The 20,934-nt window shown below is 36.4% G+C and overlaps 1 protein-coding gene and 1 non-coding gene across 10 annotated transcripts in view; one reads left to right on the top strand and one right to left on the bottom strand.

The window, feature by feature from the left end:
• The window catches only part of GOLGA4 (golgin A4), a 119,737-nt gene that overhangs the window by 37,377 nt on the left and 61,426 nt on the right, over positions 1 to 20,934 (bottom strand). For all 9 annotated transcript variants that reach the window (XM_064360145.1, XM_064360144.1, XM_064360146.1 and 6 more), the window contains 4 exons: positions 13,625 to 13,803; positions 9,341 to 9,472; positions 6,346 to 6,501; positions 92 to 4,329 (listed from right to left, as the gene is read on the bottom strand). In XM_064360145.1, coding sequence (XP_064216215.1) covers positions 92 to 4,329; positions 6,346 to 6,501; positions 9,341 to 9,472; positions 13,625 to 13,803 — 4,705 coding nt within the window. The remainder of the gene's footprint in view (positions 1 to 91; positions 4,330 to 6,345; positions 6,502 to 9,340; positions 9,473 to 13,624; positions 13,804 to 20,934) is intronic.
• On the top strand, positions 18,913 to 19,016 carry LOC135268180 (U6 spliceosomal RNA). The gene has a single exon (XR_010336461.1). It is a non-coding gene; the product is annotated as a U6 spliceosomal RNA (small nuclear RNA).

The following is a 20,934-nucleotide window of genomic DNA, read 5'->3' on the forward strand; positions in this document are numbered from 1 at the left end:
AATTAATTTAAAATTATTGTATTAGGCACACAAAAAAAGATTTAATTAAGAAGGACTGCCATAAAAATATTCATGCTGAAATAAAACTTACTTGATTTTCTCTTCCCTTTCTTGTTCATATTCTTTCTTTAGTATTTCCAATTCTTGCTGATGCTCCTTTCTCAACATTCGAAGGTCTTTCTGCAATCTAACAATCTCCTTGCCCAGTTTCTGTTTCTCCCGTTCTGCCCCTGCTAATTTAAACTCCAGGTCATTGTGCTGGCCTTCCATGTTACTAAGCAATTTGGATTGGACCAAATGTGATTTGGATTTTTCTTCGGTGTTTTCCTCCAAAAGTTCTGTGGGTTTATTTTTTCCATCCATCTGTTGTTGTAAAGCCTGTAATTTTTCATATTTTGAGGTCAACTCTTCCATTTCAACTCTGTGTACTTCTTTCTGTCTTACTAAGCAGGAATCCAGCTCTTTTATCTTTTGCTCCAAGATCTGACAGGTTAGTTCCTTCTCCTGAAGGGTTTTCTGGACATCGTCGACCACATTTTCCAAGTTTTGCTTTGCCTCTGTGTTATTTTTACCTCCCCCTTCTTCCACATGTTGGGGTACCATCAAGGAATATTTCTTGTTTTTTTCTTCAAGTTCTTCTTGAAGATGATCTATCCTAACTTGATCTTCATGTTGCTTTGCTTCACCATGTTCGAGCTTTATTAAGAGTTCCTGGTATTTGCATTGCATTTCAGAATGAGAAGAAAGTGTCTCTTCTTTTTCTTGCTCCACCCTCTGCAACAGCTTTTCTTTTTCAGCTAAATTTCTTTGTAAAGCACTGATTTCTTCCTCATACATCTTCTGCACACAGTCTTGGGAATCTGCTCTTTCTCGTTCAGTACATGCTGCCACATTTTTTGCTGATCTGGGTACAATTAATGTTTCTGACTGTGAACTTTTCACTGATTTAAGTTTTTCTTCCAAGATGTGAACTTCCCTTTCTCTTTCCTGCAATTTTGCATTCAGCTCACTCAAATGGCTTTCTGTAGCTTTTTTATACTGTTCTTCTTTCTCTTCCATTTGAGACAACAGCTGCTTCTTAATGGCAGCAATTTTTTGTTCAGCTTTTTTCTTCAACTCTGCTAATTTGGCAGCACTTTCTGACTCAAGCCTATCTTCCAATGCCTTTAACTCCTCTTCTTTGCTTTTCACACTTAAATACACATGTTCTAATTCTTTCTTCTTAGTTTCAACTTCAGCTTTCAAGGAATCAACTTGCTTTTCAAGCATTAAGACCTTTTCTTCAGCTTCTTTAACTCTGTTGTCCTTTTCTTCTCCTAACTCTTGAAAATGTTCAAGTTTCTGAACCAATTCTTTGTTTTCAATATCCTTTTGTTGACTGTAATTTTTAAGAACTTCATTTAAGGACTCTATTTCAGTAGTTTTCTGGGTAATATGGTCCTCTAATTCCACAATTCTTGCTGTTTGAGTCTTTAACTCCGTTTCTAAATTGCTCTTTTTCTCCATCTTGCTTTTCTTATCTTCCATTTCACCCTTTAAACAATCAAATCTTTTGTTTTGCTGATCAAGGTCTTCCTTCAGTAAATTTATCTGCTCATCCTTTTCATGAGCTTCCTTTGATTTTAACTCAAGCTGAATCTGCAATTCTTTAATAGTGTTTTGATACTGTGTAAATCTTGACTGTGATTTCTTCTTCCATTCTGAGAATTTGTTGGACCAGTGATCTACCTGCTCAAGAGCAGAAATTTTCTCTTTACTCAGAGTATCAACTTTCAAAGATAAATCTTGCACCTGATCCAGTAATTCATGTTTTTCTTCATCATACTGCTTATTTAGTGATGAAATGGCTGCTTCTTTTTCAGACAGACTGATACTATTTTGAAGTTGAACGTTCAAATCAGTTAGTTGTTTACTAAGACTACTAATCTCAGATGTTTTTTCTTTAAGCTCTTCTTTCATCATTGTGACAGCATTGATGTTTTCAGATAACTCTTTCTTCAACTGTGTTATACAAGACTCCTTTTCAGAAGCAGCCTGTTGCTGATTGCCCCCTTCCTTCTGTAAGGCTTCCTTTTCTGTTACAAGACTTTCAATATCAGCCTTCATGCTCTTAATTTGATTTTCTTTTTCTTCCAACTGATGAGTAGCTTGCTGAAAAGAAGTATTTAGTGTGTTTTGCTCCTCTGTCAACTGTCTAAGTTTTGCTTCTAATTCAGAAACTGTGCAAGTTTTAATTAACAGTGCCTCCTTAACTTTAGTTGTATGGTGCTGACAATGAGAAATCCTAGAGAGAATGGCATTAGTTTTACTACTACTAATGTTGATTAGCTCATTTGTTTTAGCTTCTAATAAGGCTTCGGTTCTCTTACAGCAAATATCTAGCTGAATCGCTAGTTCCTCGGACAGTTTTTTAAATTGCAAGCTCTTGTCTTCTAGGCTTTTGTTACTTCTTTCATGCAACGATTTCAAACTCTGGAATTCTTCATCTGTGGTTTTCAACTTGCTAGTCAACTCAGAAACCTTCCGCTTATCTTCTTCTGCCAGCATCTTCAGTTCAGCTAGCTGCTCTTGAAGAAAAGTATTTTCCTTCAGAGAATTATTCAAGTCAACCTCCAGCTTTTCAAGGTGAGCTTTCAGTTTAGTTTCATCTTGTGCAAGAGAATTCACATGGGCAGACGTCTGCTTCAACTGTTCCTGTAATTCATTTAATGTTGTATCCTGCTTGACACGTTCTTCCTTCAGCCATGTTATTTCCTTGTTCATCTCTTCTTTTTCACACCCAATTAGGAGGATCTTTTGTTTCAGTTCTGCTACCTCTTGTTTTTTTTCCTGTAATTGGATTTCATGTATTTCCTGAAGCTCCTCAGCTTGCTGATTAAGTTTCTTTTCCCAGATTGATACGACATCATTGAGTTCCCGTCGATGAGCCTCATTAAGACTTTCTATTTGCTCCCTTTGGTTTGTTTCCAGTCTTGACACCGCATCACTGATTCCAGCTGAGTTAGCCTGTGCCATTTCCAGCATTTTGGCATTAAACTGCTTTTCTTTCTGACTAAGCTCTAGAACAGTATTTTCAAGCTCTTTCTTAAGTTTGGCTTCCTGATCCAATAATTTTTTCTTTAACGTTTCTTGCATCTCCTTTGCTTTCTGCTTCATTTTTTCCATCTTTTTTTCTTGGTTTTTAAATTTGGTTTCATATTCCTCATTCAAAATATGGATACTGTCCTCTTTGGCTGACAATTTCTGTGTGAGTATCTCAATTTCTGTCTTCTGTCCTTCTGTCATTTGTAAAATCATATTTTCCTTTTCCATCAAGATTTGCTTTGTCTGTTCCTGTTCTCTGCTACTATCTTCAAGTTTAGACTCATATACTTGGGTTAAAGCTTTTACTTTTTGCTCCATTTCACTATTCTGTTTTTCAAGTTGCTGCATTAAGTCCTGCACCTGGATTTTGTGAGCATCTAACTCAGTACAGACATCTTTCTTTTGTGTTTCAACTTCAGCTACCTGTTTGGTAAGAAGAATTCTTTCTGCTTCCATGTCCAACAACTTCTGCTGCAATTGGGCCAACTGTTTCTCATATGCTTTTGTCTGCTCATGTGTGGTACTTTGGTAAGACTGAAAACCATCCAGCTTAGCAGATGCCTGCTGGAGTTCCCCTTCAGTCCTTTTAATATCTGCCTCTAAATTTTCTACATGAGCCAGATGCTCTTTCAGATGCTCGTCCTTTTCCTTCAAGAGAAGCTCAAGTTGATTAATTTGATCTTTCAATGCCTTCTCAGTCCTCTGCATAGATACCTCGTGTTCTTTAATGATGCTCTGAACTTGTTGCTGGTGATGATTTTTCTGTTCATCCATCTTGGCCTCTAATTCCTGCTTCATTTTATCTGTTTGATCTTTCAGAATAGAATGTTCCTCTTCTAGCTTGTGAAGGGCTTTTAATACTTCTGACAGTTCAGAAGATAATGATTCTAGTTCTGTTTGCTTCACATCAAGCTTTTCTAAAGTCTTTTCATTCATTTCTTCTATGTGGGCCTGGAAGAGAATCTCTTTGTCTTTCAACAATGTTTCTTTTTCTTGTTCACACTTTTCCCTAAGTTTTTCCATTTCAGTCTGATATTGTTGCTTTAAGACTTGGAGTTTTTCATTCCAAAGGCCATCCTGCTGATGCTTAAGACTTTCCAATTCTGTCTTGTGTTTTTCAACTATGATTGTAATCTCCTTATTGTGCTTATTTTGTTCAGCTTCCAGATGAACAGCCAAATCTTTTGACCGATTTTTGTTTTCTTGTAAGCTTTTTTCCAAAGAACTTTCCAATTCAAGAATTCTCTGTTAATGAAAACAGATGCATTTTTATTAAAGTACATACTTGTTCATCAGCAGTGATAGACAGACGTGATGTGTCTACCACCTACCTGAAGATCAAAATTTACATAAATAGCTTTACATATCATACCAAACACTAGAAAGGACAAAGAATCTGTACTCAATTACTAAAGGAATCAGATAACAAAGAAAAAAGATCATGGCCAGGCACAGTGGCTCACATCTGTAATCCCAACACTTTGAGAAGCTGAGGCGGGCAGATCACTTAAGCCTGGGAGTTCGAGACCCAGCCTGGCCAATGTGGTAAAGCCCTGTCTCTACCAAAAAGTACAAAAAATTAGCCAAGCACGGTAGCGTGTGCCTATAGTCCCAGCTACTTGGGAGGCTGAGGTGGGGGAATCCCTTTAACCTGGGAGGCAGAGGGTGCAGTGAGCCGAGATTGTGCCACTACCCTCCAGCCTGGGCAACAAAGCGAGACTCTGTCACAGAAAAAAAGAAAGAAAAGATTTTATGTTTAACCCAACTCACACTTCCAGATTCTTTCTATTTATCTGGGTAACCTTTTCAGTTACCTATATTTTCAGAACTATTTTAACTAGATAGTAAAAATAAATAAATAATAAAATTGATAACAGTAACTTTTGTTATGAAGACTGGGGTTATTTTTCCCAATTTTAAAGGTCTACAATAATATTTTATTATTCTCATAAATTTTAGAAGAAAAAGAATGTGTGATTTTTCTACCTTCAAAATTATTATTTAGGATTTTTTTTTTTTTTTTTTTGAGATGAAGTTTCGCTCTTGTTACCCAGGCTGGAGTGCAATGCTGCGATCTCGGCTCACCGCCACCTCTGCCTCCTGGGTTCAGGCAATTCTCCTGCCTCAGCCTCCCGAGTAGCTGGGATTACAGGCACGCAAGACCGTGCCCAGCTAATTTTTTGTATTTTAAGTAGAGACGGGGTTTCACCATGTTGACGGAGATGGTCTCGATCTCTTGACCTTGTGATCCACCTGCCTTGGCCTCCCAAAGTGCTGGGATTACAGGCGTGTAGGATTTTTTTTTAACAAAAAGAAGGAACTTGCATGAATTTTACCAAAGATTAATATTATCTCATGAAAATATAATTTTCACTCTGAAGAAGTTAAATAAGGCAGAGCCACAAAATGTCAGAGCTGGAAAGGTCCTAGAGTCCTAAGGAATTACTGAATCTAATCTCTTCATGTGACAGGTGAGGAAATTAAAGTACAATTAATTTAAAAAGCTAACAAGTAGAAGATCTAGGCTTCCTAAGTGTCCATTTCACCTACCATGCAACCTTTTCTAAGTGTTGGTAATGGAAAAATTAAGTATGGTATAGAACTATGAGTAAGAACTATGGCTGTTTTACTATCTAACTCAGAGCAAAAAAGCTAAAAAAACTCTGAACATCAGTCAGTTTTCAAAACAGGTCATACACTTCAAATACTGTTAAGAAAAGGGGCAGAGAGTACCTTTAAAATACGCACTCTGAAACATATATACAAGTATGTTCATTACAGGACTATGTTTAGTATATAATTGGGGAAACCAAATGCAAAAGCAACAAACAGGTGTAACAAACTGTGATATAAGCAGAGATTGGATTATGTTCAGGACATGGCATAAGATGAAGCTAGACAAGCAGGAAGGTGCCAGGTCAAGTGATGCCTATAAAATGAGGCCAATTCCTAGGCATCAAGGGTGAGTATGCAATGGAGATGCTGCAGAGTCTGAGTGAAAAGCAGCAGACTGAGTGGCTGCTGACAGAAATACAGCCAGCTAAAGGCAGAACCAGGAGCACCATGTAATAAACACAGAGCCCAAAGCCAAATCCACTCCTATGCATAGCTCACACTATCTAAAAATCAAGGGCATGTATACACAAATGGAATCCAGTAAAACAAAAGCTTCTTTCAAACTTTATACTAATAAGAGAGATAACAACTTTTCATATGCAAATAATTTCACAACTCCAGAATCTGAATATTTTTAAAACTTACAGTTCTGTAAGTCTCTGCTTCTTGCTGAAGCTCCCGAAGTTTATTTTCACTTTCTGTGAGGATTGCTTTTTTCTGCAACTCTAACTCTTCTAGGGCCAAAGATTCTTGCTGTTCTTTTTCTTGGCTGATCTTCAAATATTCTGATTGACTCTTTTCCTGTGCCAAAAATAATTAATACCACCTTAAGTGCACATAATTCTCCAGCATTAGCAAAGTACTTCACAGGAATCATTTGTTTCATTTGATCTGCATCCAGCCCTGTTAGACAGGTAATGTCATCATCTTTCTCCTCCTGTGCTCTAGTCTACAGAAATAAGACAATATGGCTTTTCCAGTGGGGTAACTGCCACGAGTACTACTGATATGAAAACTTTTGTTCCAATAACCCCACTACGTCTGCTATTTTTTCACTACTTAAATGTTTCACAAAACACTGCTGAATATGAAAGATCACACAACTGCTACTACCTCATCTCTATACTTCAGAGCTGGGTATTTCTACTCTAGGTCTAGAAACTCGATTTTAAGTTTATACAGTTTGTAAGAAATATCTCATTTAGAAACGGACCCCACATGGAAAATCAAAATCAGAAGATTACTTGTAAATATATGGGTAAGATCAAGACAATATCTATAAAACAAAGCTACAATGGCTCTACCACTCCATCAATCCTCGAAAGCTTCTCTGATTGTCCTTACCATGTATCAGTATTCAAAGTGTTTAGTGTTTTGAGAAGAGAAGCTCTAGAGAGTACTTTTAACAGTCAATTAACACATTAAATGTTAATTTCTTAACTGAACTCCAATTAAGACAAATGTACTTATCTATACCTATTGCTTAGAGTAGATATTGCCAACTGCAATACTTGCAGTTAACTATACTCAAGTAAAGTGCACTACTTTAATTAAGGAAAGATTTCGAACCATATTATGAGTAGGCTGATAAGAAAATATTCGTTTACATAACATTAATTTTAAAATATCCATTTAAATATACCATGTAAATTATATTTTGAATATATCTCTATATGCCCATAAAGGAGGAAATTTTAATAGTCCACTGAATTAAGAAAAGGGCAGGCCAGGTGCGTTGGCCTACACCTGTAATCCCAGCAGTCTGGGAGGCCGAGGCAGGTGGATCATGAGGTCAGGAGTTTGAGACCAGCCTGACCAACATAGTGAAACCCTGTCTCTACTAAAAATACAAAAAATTTGCCGAGTGTGGTGGCAGGCACCTGCAGTCCCAGCTACTCGGGAGGCTGAGGCAGAAGAATCACTTGAACCCAGAAGGCAGAGACTGCAGTGAGCCAAGATTGCGCCATTGCACTCCAGCCTGGGTGATAGAGCGAGACTCTGCCTCAAAAAAAAAAGGAAGAAAAGGAAAGAAAACAGAAAAGGGCAGACATAGGTGCCCACGCAGGTGTATATGAAGGCTGGCTCAGTGTCCCCAAAGGTCAATTGCCCCAGTATGAAAACTCAAGAATAGGTATGACAGGCACTTTAGCGCTATTTATGTCACACTTTGTTCCTTAATTTCCTTGACCCTAATTTTCATTTATCTTATACTGTTACAGTTTAAGTACTCCTGTAAAATGCTTTAATTCTTTGCTGGATCAACAAAGAAAACAAATATGTGCCCATATATGTGTCAATTTCAAGACCACAGACACCAATCATACTGTGAATCCATGTGCCCCCACAGAGCAGGTTAGAGAACTTGTTAACTCATTTCAAGAATCACTGCTGCTGGAAATTCTCAGAGCCCCAGATGCAAATAAGAGTGAAAACAACAATATATGTAAGAAAGATTAAAGCCTAAAATACTATTTCTTATCTTTTTACACTGAAGGCATTTTTGAGTTACATATATTATTTTATGGATAATAACTTCATACAAAAACAAATTACATTTTTGTCACTAACACTTTTTTATGGAAACTTATATAAAAGGCTTTCATAAGTGAAGAAAAATATTATTTGTTTTAAACTTTCAATTTATGCTATTCTAACAAATCTTACAACAGAAATCTCAATCTGCTTTTCTGGTTGTTTTTGTTAGTTCAGGCAGTTTTTAAATTTAACTCTATTTTATAAGCCATCAAATGGTCTGAAAATTATTACTGAAATTATTCCACTTAAAATAAAAACTACTTGGGTCATTTTTATTTCTTCTTCTGTAAAATGCACTTCAGCCAAAATTTTCTTAGCCTTGAGCTCTAGGTATACTCAGTTTGATGAGATTTTAGACATTCTTCTTGAATTACGCAGTCAATGCTCCAATTGCTATCTTCCCCTTTTCTTATCTCTAATCATAGCCTACTACCAGGTGGGAGGGATAGATAAACAAACTGCTTGATGAAAGTGTGTTAGTTATAGGGAATATTGAGAATGAAATATTAAAATAAATTTCTTTAATTTTTTAAATGTTTTAAACACAAAGTGTGGCCAAGCACAGTGGCCCATGCATGTAATCCCAGCACTTTGGGAGGCCAAGGCGGGCAGATCACTTGAGGTCAGGAGTTCAAGACCAGCCTACCCAAAATGGTAAAACCCTGTCTCTACTAAAATTACAAAAAAAAAAAAAAAAAACTAGCTGGGCATGGTGGTGTGCACCTGTAGTCCCAGCTATTTGGGAGACTGAGGCAGAAGAATCACTTGAACCAGGGAGATGGAGATTATGGAGGCTGTAGTGAGCGGAGATCTCACCACTGCACTCCAGCCTGGGCAAGATCTCACCACTACATTCCAGCCTGGGCAACAGCGTGAGACTCCGTCTCAAAAGAAAAAAAGAAAGAAAGTGTGTTAGATCAGTAAATTTAATTTTCACACAATACCAAGCCAACAAGCTCTAATAGCTTGCCTACTCCCTATCCTCCCTTCATACCCAAACAACAAGGCTACCAGTCTGACCTCCAGCTGGAATGCAACAGTGAGAGGATGATAACTTTATCACTCTGAAAAGTATACCTATAGCAGAAACAAAATAGGCACTTACAAGAGCTACTTTCATTTGCTCCTGAAATTCTCTTTCTCGGATCTGAAGCTTCTTGGTCAGTTCCTGCTCTTTTCTGGCCAGCTCCTTTTCATGAAGCTTCTGGAGCTTAGCAATTTGTTCTTCTGAGGATTTCTGAAAATCAGCCAAATAGATAATATAAGGACACCCAGAATAAAATATGTAACTCCACAACTAAATAATACTTTATTATAATTTACTCAATTAATAACTTTTTAAGAAGAAAATATCATATTCCTACTAAGAGAAAATATATTTCCTGCATATATTAAAGTCATCAAAGCCATGATAGTTAAAAGAACAACCAGTATTCCCCTAAGTTTAAGACAAGTGCTGCTGCTGCTGCTGCTGCTGCAATAGAATCCATTTCCACGTCTTGCAGGGATGCTCCCTACAAGTCAGGATAGGTGAGCACAGCTGGGGAATAAGGAAGCTTTCAGAGAGGGCATTACACTAGTGAAGGTGCACCCTGGCTGCACCAATCAAATTATGCCCAGCTTTCCAGGCATGTACTATTTATTAAAAGGTACTGGCCTTGTACTTTTTTTGGATGGGAAACCTCAATCTTATAAAAATGTTAAATCTTCTTACATCAATCTAAAAAGTTAATATAGTAAAAACAAACAAACAAACAAACAAAAAAAAAACAGAATAGGGGAGCCCACTGGACAAAATAAACATGCAAGAATAATAAATACTATTCTAAAAAATAACAGTAATAAGAGGAAGCTACCAAAGAGCATATCATAAAATTAAACAGCTGTACATGGTCAGACAAAGCAATAGAACAGCACAGAGAATCCAGAAAAAAGACTCACATTTAATACTTCAATAATTTAGTGGTATTAAAGATAATATAGGTGAAGCATGGTGGCCCATCCCTATAATCCCAGCACTTTGGAAGGCCAAGGCAGGAGGACTGCTTGAGCCCAGGAGTTCCAGATTGGCCTGGGCCAAATAGGGAGACCCTGTCTCTACAAAAACTGATAATATGGCATATCGGAAGGAGAAATGTAGATTACTAAATAAACAATTTGGAGATCATTTGGTAGCCATCTCAGAAAAATTTAAATTGAATCCTTACCTCACTCCTTACACTAAATAAATTTCAGTTGGATCAAACATGTTAACTGAAAAAAAAAAAAAAATGAAAGCATAAAAGTGCAAGAAGAAAAAATCAAATTTTAAAAAATAACCTCAGGACTAAACATGTGTTTTTAAATTAAAAAAAAAAAAAAAAAAAAATCCAGATAGCATTTAAAGAAAAGCCTTATAAATTCAACTACAAGGAAAAGAAAAATTCCTACAAAAACAAGTTGTAAACAAAGTCAACAAATAACAAATGGAAAAAGTTATTTGGCTAAAAAGACTTATGTCCAAAGGGCTAATACCCACTATAAACAAAGAGAGTCTACAAATCAATAAAAGACCAATGGCCCAATAGAAAAGTTGAGTCAAGGATTTGGCCAAATAACTTAAATAGAAAAAACTAGGCCAGGCGCGATGGCTCATGCCTGTAATCCCAGCACTTTGGGAGGCCGAGGCGGGTGGATCACGAGGTTAAAAGATAGAGACCATCCCGGTCAACATGGTGAAACCCCGTCTCTACTAAAAATACAAAAAATTAGCTGGGCATGGTGGCGCGTGCCTGTAATCCCAGCTACTTGGGAGGCTGAGGCAGGAGAATTGCCTGAACCCAGGAGGCGGAGGTTGCGGTGAGCCGAGATCGCGCCATTGCATTTCAGCCTGGGTAACAAGAGCGAAACTCCGTCTCCAAAAAAAAAGAAAAAAGAAAAAACTAAATTGCTCAAAATATGTTTATCATACTGGTAAGAATTATATACATTAGAATGACAATTTTTTTTACTTTTAAACTTGTAAAGATAACAAAGTTAGATAATGCCGTCTTTATGAGAAGGGAAAACATATTCTAATATATTGCTTGTGAGGGTATAAATTGTCCTCCACAGACCTCTTAGCAACTAGGCAACAATTAAAAATACATACAATCTTTACTTGAGTAATATAACTCTTCTAGGCATTTACCCTAAAGAAATACAAATGTGACCAAGTATGTATAAGAATATTCACAGGCCAGGTTTGGTGGCTCACACCTGTAATCCCAGCACTTTGGGAGGCTAAGGCAGCTGGATCATTCGAGGTCAGGAGTTCGAGACCAGCCTGGCCAACATAGTGAAAACCCATCTCTACTAAAAATACAAAAATTAGCCAGCCATGATGGCACATGCCAGTAATCCCAGCTACTAGGAAGGCTAAGGCAGCAGAATTGCTTGAACCCAAAAGGTGGAGGATATAGTGAGCCGAGATCGCACCAATGCACTCCAGCCTGGCAACAGAGCAAGACTCTGTCTCAAAAAAAAAAACAAAGAAAAGTAAAGAATATTCACAATTTGGGCTGGGCACGGTGGCTCACGCCTGTAATCCCAGCACTTTGGGAGGCTGAGACAGGTGGATCACGAGGTCAAGAGATCGAGACCATCCCGGTCAACATGGTGAAACCCCGTCTCTACAAAAATACAAAAAATTAGCTGGGCATGGTGGCACATGCCTGTAATCCCAGCTACTCAGGAGGCTGAGGCAGGAGAATTGCCTGAACCCAGGAGGCGGAGGTTGCGGTGAGCCGAGATCGCGCCATTGCACTCCAGCCTGGGTAACAAGAGCGAAACTCTGTCTCAAAAAAAAAAAAAAAAGAATATTCACAATTTGCAATAGCAAAAACTGAAAACAATCTAAATATCTATCAATAGGAAACTGATTAAATTACAGGACATTCCTACAACGAAATCTTGAGCAGCCTTTAAAATAAATAGGGTATCACTATGAATTATCAACTACCAATGGCTAAGGAACAATTTCCTAGACAGATTATTAAATGGGAAAGCAAAATATACAACATTCTATATAACATGCTGTATTTTGTGTTTAAAGGAAGAAAAAAACTGAGTTTTTAAAAATGATGTCAGAATTGACCATGTGGTTTTTAAGTTAAAAAAAAATCCAGATACCAATTTTTTAATTAAAAAAGTCTAATAAATCCAACTATAAGGAAAAGAAAAAAAAATAACAGAAGAAAAGAGAAATTATATACACAGGCTACCTCTGGGAAATATACTCAAAAAGGAAAACAGCACTTTTCTTTGCAAAAACAGGGGATTCTTTTCACTATCTACTTTATATCTTCTGATTTTTATGCCATACGTCTATATTATTACCTTTCAAAATAATTCATTATTTTTAAGTTGTTGGGAGTCCATGGTATCATTACTTATCACATCATATGACTACTTAAAAACTTAAAATATAGTCAGGCAGTTATAGTTAAGGCCTTATATATCCAATAATTAGCCACAAACAATTTCTAATTTGCAAATTACCTATAGTTCAGCAGGAAGAAGAAAATGAAAGACATATAATTTGCCCCCGTCAATGCCTGCTATGCACTCACAAGTAAAAGCACAGAAACTGTACCATGAGTTATACAAATACATACTGAAACTCTGAAACTCAAGCCTCATCTATTCAGATCTGTAATTAATCTTGAGCCATTTTAGTGGCCATAATCAAATATTAAGAATATAAATGGGGAGTCAGTAAGGAAACAGGATAAAATGAGCAAAGTGCCTAGAATGGCAAGCATGACAGGAGAAAAACAGGCAAAAAACAAAGCAGAAAAAAATAGGTGAGGAAGGAAGCTGGGAGCAGGGAGCAGGGAGGGGCCACGATGACAACATGTTCATATTTCTGAAAAATTTAAAATCTTTGGGATTTTAAAAAGTCATTAATTGCTAAGGGATCTTTACAAAAAGCTAACTTTTAAAGTGAGGTCTATCTATATTAAGATAAACCAGAACATGAAGTAAATCATGATCCTTTAAACCATTTAAACAATCTAGCCCCTCAGTCACTTACTCCCTCATTCCCTCAACACATATTAGGCAAGCACCTTCTTGGCCAAGTTCCTTGGAGGATATGCTGCTGAAGCAGCTAAGTAGCCTATCTTCAAGGTGCCTAAGAATCGGGGAGCCACAAAACAGTTAACATCTCAGTTTATTACATAGTCCACCGGAGAGAAAGCAAAGCTTAAAAGGTTCCAAAGAATTACCTAAGTATTAAATTCATTTATCTATCAAAATGCTTTTTTACTACATCCAGAATATCATGAAATGGTCAATGTTTAAAATACAAACAAATTCTTCTAAAATTTCTAATTTGTTGTAGCCCTTTTCATTACAGAATTATTCTTACTTTCATTACATCAACAACCTCCTGTTTCGCCCGAGTTAATTCCTGTTGAAGACTGATGCGTTCCTCCTCACTTGTTTTTTCAATAGTTTTTATTTGTTCATCCATTTCTGCCTTCAGTTTCCTCCGTGCTTCCTCTGTTTTTTGGGCTGTACTCAAAGCTTTTTCAAGTTCCTCAAAAGCTATAATGAAAACAGCAGAAAACAAGTATCTCAAGAAATATAACTGAGCTAAAGTGATTTACTTTCAATTGTTGAGAACTAAGAGCAGCAGTAGCAGGACAGGTTAAAAACTCATCACTGTTCTAAGCCAAGAGATACTGGCGTTGTTCAACAAAGCCCCAAGAAATGTTCAGTCACCAAAACCAATTTGTCACTGACTTCTGGATTAGGATATTAAGACTGTTTATATGAGCCTAAGTTCAGAAGTTTGAAAAAATAAATAAATTACTGAAGGCTCTCCATTCTCTACCAGTTTCCTTATGGATAGTAAATACAAAGAAATGAAGATTTGTCCCTACTTTCTATACTGTATAATTTCAATTTTTTTTATTTGCTATATAGTTCTTAACTTATCAATAATTACATAATACTATTATATACTCACTATGACACTTTTAAAAATGGAAAAACTATTCTTTGGCATATCTTATTTTTAAAAATTTCTTAACTAATAAAAGAGCAGAGATTTTTGATTCTTTTTTAAACATTTACTGGCTGAATCACATATTTAAATAATGTATTTTGAAATGAAACCTACTATTTGTGTAAGTTTCAAACCAGAGCTGTTTTCAGGTGACTGGAAAGAAATCTTTACCTGATTCAACAGTATTACAGAAAGGCACTACCACAGCAGGGAGTTCTTGGATAAGATAAGTACGAATTCAGGCCCTGCAAAAATAATCATCTTGGCTAGAGTAGTAAGCTTTCTTCATGTGTGTGTGTGTGTGTGTGTGTGTGTGTGTACGTATACTTGAGAATGAAGTCTTGCTCTGTCACCCAGGCTGGAGTGCAGTGGCACGATCTCAGCTTACTGCAACCTCTGCCTCCCAGGTTCAAGCACTACTCTCGCCTCAGCCTCTCAAGTAGCGGGGACCACAAGCATGCACCACCATACCTGGCTAATTTTTGTATTTTTAGTAGAGATGCGGTTTCACCATATGTTCCAGGCTGGTCTCAAACTGCTGACCTCAAGTGATCTGCTCACCTTGTCCTCTCAAATTACTGGGATTACAGGCATAAGACAATGCATCCAGCCAGGTCTTTAAGGAGGCCAAACAGCTCAACATTATCAAACAAAATCAGATAGGATGGTGCAACAGGTGTGTAACTTGGCACCAAAAATACATATATGTGTGTTTATGTGTATTTGTGTATACAGATGGTCCCTGACTTATGATGGTCTTAGATCTGTCAACTTCACAATGGTGCAAAAGCAATACATATTCAGTACACTCCTCCACTTAATAATAAAGTTATGTCTGGATAAACCCTTCACAAGTTGATATAGATATTTTCAACTTATAATGAATTTATCAAGTCATAACCCCATCATAAGTCAATGAGGATCTGCATATGCCTGTGTATATATGTATGTATATGTGAGTTGTATATGTATGTATGCATGTACACACACACACACACACACACATTATTAGCATAATGATACCCTATTAAAGTCCTACTACTACTGTCATCCTGGATTATTTCCTTTAGTCCTCAAAGAAGTCTCCTGACTTCCCTTTACCACAGAGATGGACTAGAAACAAAACTCAGTTTTCAAGATGGGTTTGTAATCCTACCAAGAAACAAATGTCCCAGGGAGACAGTCGTTCATTGATATATATAATATTTTCACTTCCAATGGTACAAGAAATGTGGGAACTTCAACCTATGGCAGCTCAGAAAAAAAGACCTTTCATTAACAATTTGACTTAACATAGTGGTTTGGGTACAAGAATTGCATACCTGAAGACAAATATCTATTCCAAAGCATTTGCTTATAGGTAAATTGCATTAGGTACAGGAAAAAGCAAGAGAAGGCTGAATCCTGGTAACAACTGGGAAATACAACTTAGTTTGCTCAATAGTTTAAAAAATAATTTCTCTGGCAACCATATATCCTTTATATAAAAAGCAAATCTATCCAATTTATTTATTTTATGTGCCTGCAGTATAAAACTGATACTCATTTAAGGTCTAAATTTCAAAGGAATATTAATTAGCTGAAATCATTTATAAAGATTCCTACTGTCAGGTGCAGTGGGGCTCACACCTATAATTCCAGCACTTTGGGAGGCCAAGGTGGGAGGATTGCCTAAGCCCAGGAGTTCAAGACCTGCCTAAGCAACATAGTGAGACTCCCATCTCTGCAAAAAAATTAAATATTAGCCAGGTGTGGTGGCTTGTACCTGTAGTCTCAGCTACTCTGAGAGGCTGAGGTGGGAGGATCACTTAAGTCTCAGAGGTCAAGGCTGCAGTGAGCAGTGATTGTGCCACTGCACTCCAGTCTAGGTGACAAAGTAAGACCTTGTCTCTCAAAAAAAAAAAAAAAAGATTCATATTCTAACTTCACTGGCATTTGCCTACAAATACCATGATGATAATCCTTAGATATAAATATGTTAGAAACAAAAATGGTTGTCTTTGTTTTAAATATATTCTTTTACTATAAATTCTAAGGTCAAGCATACAAAAAATATGGAAATAATGAACTCTAGCTACTAAAAGAAATTTGTTTCCTCACTTAAAAAAATCACTCAAGTAACGTGACTAATTATAGGAAAGGTTCTGAAACAAAGTGCTTACTGCCTAATTAGTTTGTGTTGAAGGTTTAAGTGCTGGGGGAATGAAAAAAGGTATGACAATGTCTTTTAATGCTTAAATGTCATCAGCACCTTTTCATTGTTATTGAGCATATAAAACTGAATCTCAACACTTCTGAGTAATTCACAAAAATATCTTCAATCAAGCTCTGAAGAAACTGAAGATAGTTTTGATATTCTTTCAGCAAAGTAAGAGTTTAAATGAAAATCTTTTGTCAATTAAGTAAAACAAAACTATGTAGTCAATACCAGTGAGTATCTTTGTTTTCATTTTTAAAATTCCAGAATCCAGCACAATATAAAAAAATAAATGTAATGTTCTCATCTTTTCAAACAACAAAAAGTCCATGTCACAAGTTCCTATTTAGATATGATTTTCTGCTAATTAAGTTTTCTAATCACACTCGATAAATTTCAGGATATTCTTCTATATACAGTCTAATTTTAGTGTTTAATCCACTAAAACAGTTTGTCTAAGTCACCTTATTATCCATCATACAATGCTGAAAGTAGGATAAATTTGGTTTCACAGTTCTTTTCATCTAAATCTAACCCTCTCTCCTACTTTCCAGCACAATGTCAGGGAACCAACCTTTGAAACCTTTCATTGAAATGTAGTATCCAAATTTTCCTTCAGATGACAAATCAACTTGAATATACAAGCCTGATAAAAGAACTTTAAAATTGGATTTAAGCAACGATCCTTATCTTGCTATATTTTTAAAAACTAAGAATGCTGACATTGATCAAGTTCAGTTGGGCAATAATATTTCTTACTAAAGCAGAATTTCTGAACCAATCAATTATTAATGGCTTTTAACTCTCAACAAAATGTAATGTTTATAATTCTTTCTGACATAAAACTCACTGCTTTCCACTTCCCCATCCTGCTTTAAGGAAATGTTAAGTAGCCAAAAAAGCAGTGGCAAAAGGCATTAAGATATATTTTACACATATATCCAAACACAGAAAACATATTTCAAACCCATTATGGATTCTACACTGTAGCACAAATGAAGCCACTTCCTCACGGGAAGTCTGCCTCCACCACTGAGTCTCACTGCAATGTTTAAGGAGGATATGCTGAGAGTTTACTTACTACCCAGAAACATCTCACCTGATCTTGTAACCACCAGAAACAAAGTGGTGTCCACAGCCTGTAATATTCTGAAAGTGAATTCCCTGCTCTTTCCAAAGTGAAACTAGGATTTTAATGTAAGTACTAAAAAAGTATGTTATCAAAATGTCTACATAATTTATCTTTGAAATTCTGAACAAAAGATAAGTGAGTGGGGAGAAATAGAGCGTGCATCAGCCACAGCTGACAAGTCTTCTGCCAACATGCAAGAGTGCATGGGAAAACCACAGTCACGGCACACATCAATAGGAAGGCTAAGCACGAACTGCTGCAGAATGTTGCAAGAACACGCTGTGTTCTTCCAAAGCAAAATTCAATGTATCTCAGGCAATTTTAATTTTAAAAAAACAAAACACTTTGAAAATACTTTTAGGCCAGTTTTTAATGAACTGTAAGTATGATCCTTTATCAGTTAAGTAAAATGCAAGGCAGGCCTTTTATTGCTAGCTCCTCACTTTCCACTTCAGATGAGGTTCACTCACATCCATGGGAATTATAAAAATGGACAAATGCTCACTATAAGGGTTAAATGAGAAAGGTTGGCAATCTGTAGCTCTATAATCCAACCACTCAGTCATCAAATACTTACCGGCTGTTTAGCAACTGCCAAGCATATGCTAGGTATTAAGTGACAAAGAAAACATTTCACAAAAAGATAGCTGAAGTAGTAAGAAAAGGGAATGAAAGAACTAATCTTTAGATACAGCTAGGAAGAATGTGGCACTGTTTTTGCTACTCCAGCACCTCTTAGGATACTCCTCATCCTGAGCATCCTCATCAGTTATAGTAAGAAATGCTAGAATTCTGAGGTTTCGTAGCATTACTGTTTTGTTATACTGTCCCAGAGAACACTTTACTATATGGTTAACAGGACCTACTTCTACTCACAGTGCAGGAAATAAACAAAAATGCAGAAGTGTGAAAAGGCTGCCACCCTCTAGATTAACTGATGATCCTAACAGCTGGTTAATGACATGAAGAATAAATAAGCCAATGCCTGTCTTTATCCCAGCAAAAACAAACAAAACAAATGAAATACACAACAAAATGGATAAAACACAAATTAACAGAAAAAGCAACAAAAAGAATTTTATCAAAATTCCCACCGAGTCATCAAGCCTCTTTGGCAAATAAAATCAAAGTCTACAGCACCAGTTCTCAATACGTGGTCCAAAGATCTTGGGGTCTTGAGATCCTTTCAGAGGATCTGTGAGATGCTCCCTTTTTTAAATACGTGTCTTTATAAGAGTAGATTTTCTTCATATATTTCAACCAAAATAACACATCACAACTGATTAAATGCAGAAACGGGCATGAAAATCCTGTTTCGTGTTCACTTTGGCAGCACATATACTAAAATTGGAATGATACAGAGATTAGCATGGCCCCTGCACAAGGATGACACACAAATTCATGAAACGTTCTATTAAAAAAAAAAGACAAAGAAAATCCAGTTGCATTGTAGTAAGCCAAGCAGTAAGACAGCAAAAATGTAAAAAAAGGCCATTCTTCACACTAAATCTTATTTTGGAAAATATAGGTAGATTTCATAAAAGTAATTATGCTATCATGCAATGGATTTATCATTGTTACTTCATTTTTGAAAGAGTCTCGCTCTGTCGCCCAGGCTGGAGTGCAGTGCTGTAATCTCGGCTCACTGCAACCTCCGCATCCCGGGTTCAGGTGATTCTCCTGCCTCAGCTTCTCAAGCATCTAGGACTTGAGGCATGCACCACCATGCTCAGCTAATTTTTGTATTTTTAATTAGAGACAGGGTTTCACCATGTTGGCAAGGCTGGTCTCGAACCCCTGGTCTCAAGTGATCCACTAGCCTCTGCCTCCCAAAGTGCTGGGATTATAGGGGTGAGCCACTGTGCTCGGCCTATAACTGTTATTTTAAAAATAATTAAACAAATATTGTTAAGATTTTTATTTTTAATTATTAATACAGCAAATATCAATACATATTAGCCCACATAAAGCTCTTTGGGATCCCCAATAAGTTTTAAGGGTGTTAAGAGGTCCCTGAGATCCAACAGTCTGAAAACTACTAGTCTAGAGTTCACATAAATGAAAATAAAACACTACTACCCAGTGGCATAAATTAGATAGTACAATACTTATCTATAAATTAGGGCCTTCTCAGAGACTTAACAAATATCACATATGCAATGAAAATCTATATTTTAAGCCATACTACAAAATATGTAACAAGATTCATTCTATAAACTGACTATGCTTGCACCTTCAAAGAATTTACCAATTTATCCAAATTTTTTTTCTTTTTTTTTTTTTTTGAGACAGTTTCTCTCTTGTCACCCAGGATGGAATGCAATGAGGAGATCTCAGCTCACTGCAACCTCCACCTCCTGGGTTCAAGCAATTCTCCTGCCTCAGCCGCCCAAGTAGCTGTGATTACAGGTGCATGCCAGTATGCCCACCTAATTTTTATATTTTTAGTAGAGATGGGGTCTCACCGTGTTGGCCAGGTTGGTCTTGAATTCCTGACCTCAGGTGATCCACCCACCTCAGCCTCCCAAAGTGCTGGGATTACAGGTGTGAGCCACCATGCCCAACCCCAGATTTTCATATATGCTTAACATACATATTTATCTATCAAATATCTCAAAAAAATCAGGATAATCTTGAAAAATAGTAGGCTAAAGCTAAGTATATTGATTAAATTAGAAATACCAAGGAAACGTGTTCTTTTAATTACTGATGGTTTCAAATAATTTCAAATAATTGTGACATTGTTGGAGACATAAATAACTGCATTTTAAAAGCCATTTAAAATAAAAATTTTTTTCAGCAGTTATTCATTTAGTGCCAAAATAGGTACATATTACTTATCTAACATGGCACACTTAAAATCTATTTTAATTCATACTTTATTTATTTATTTTGCCTGAGAAACATGGAATTTTCTTTGTAAAGCTTATTCTAAGTACCTATGATAAGAAAAGAAATAGCCCTTACCCCAGTCCTGTTCATACAAGGCTTGGGAAAGGCACCATGATTCACTTATTGGCATGTGTGGATGCACAAAAATAAGATGTTTTGTGAGACTTAAGACTCCAGGAAAACGTTGTTACATAAATTATCAGCAACTAACAAGGCAGTAAAATACAATGTGATTTTGGTTTTTATAAAAAAATGCATAAATCTTACACATTATTTAAATATATAAACTATTTTAAAGGGTCCTTCGAATATCAAATAAATATGTTCTAATGAATTTATTTTAGTATATCAGACCTATAGTAAACAAACAAATAAAAAACATATTTCCTGCACAAACACAACATGACAATAAAAAAGCAAAGAATGTTATGATGTAATCCAAGTTTT

Source organism: Aotus nancymaae, unplaced genomic scaffold (genome assembly GCF_030222135.1).
Source record: "Aotus nancymaae isolate 86718 unplaced genomic scaffold, 86718_ANA_hifiasm-v0.15.2.pri h1tg000038l, whole genome shotgun sequence".
Lineage (NCBI taxonomy): Eukaryota > Metazoa > Chordata > Mammalia > Primates > Aotidae > Aotus > Aotus nancymaae.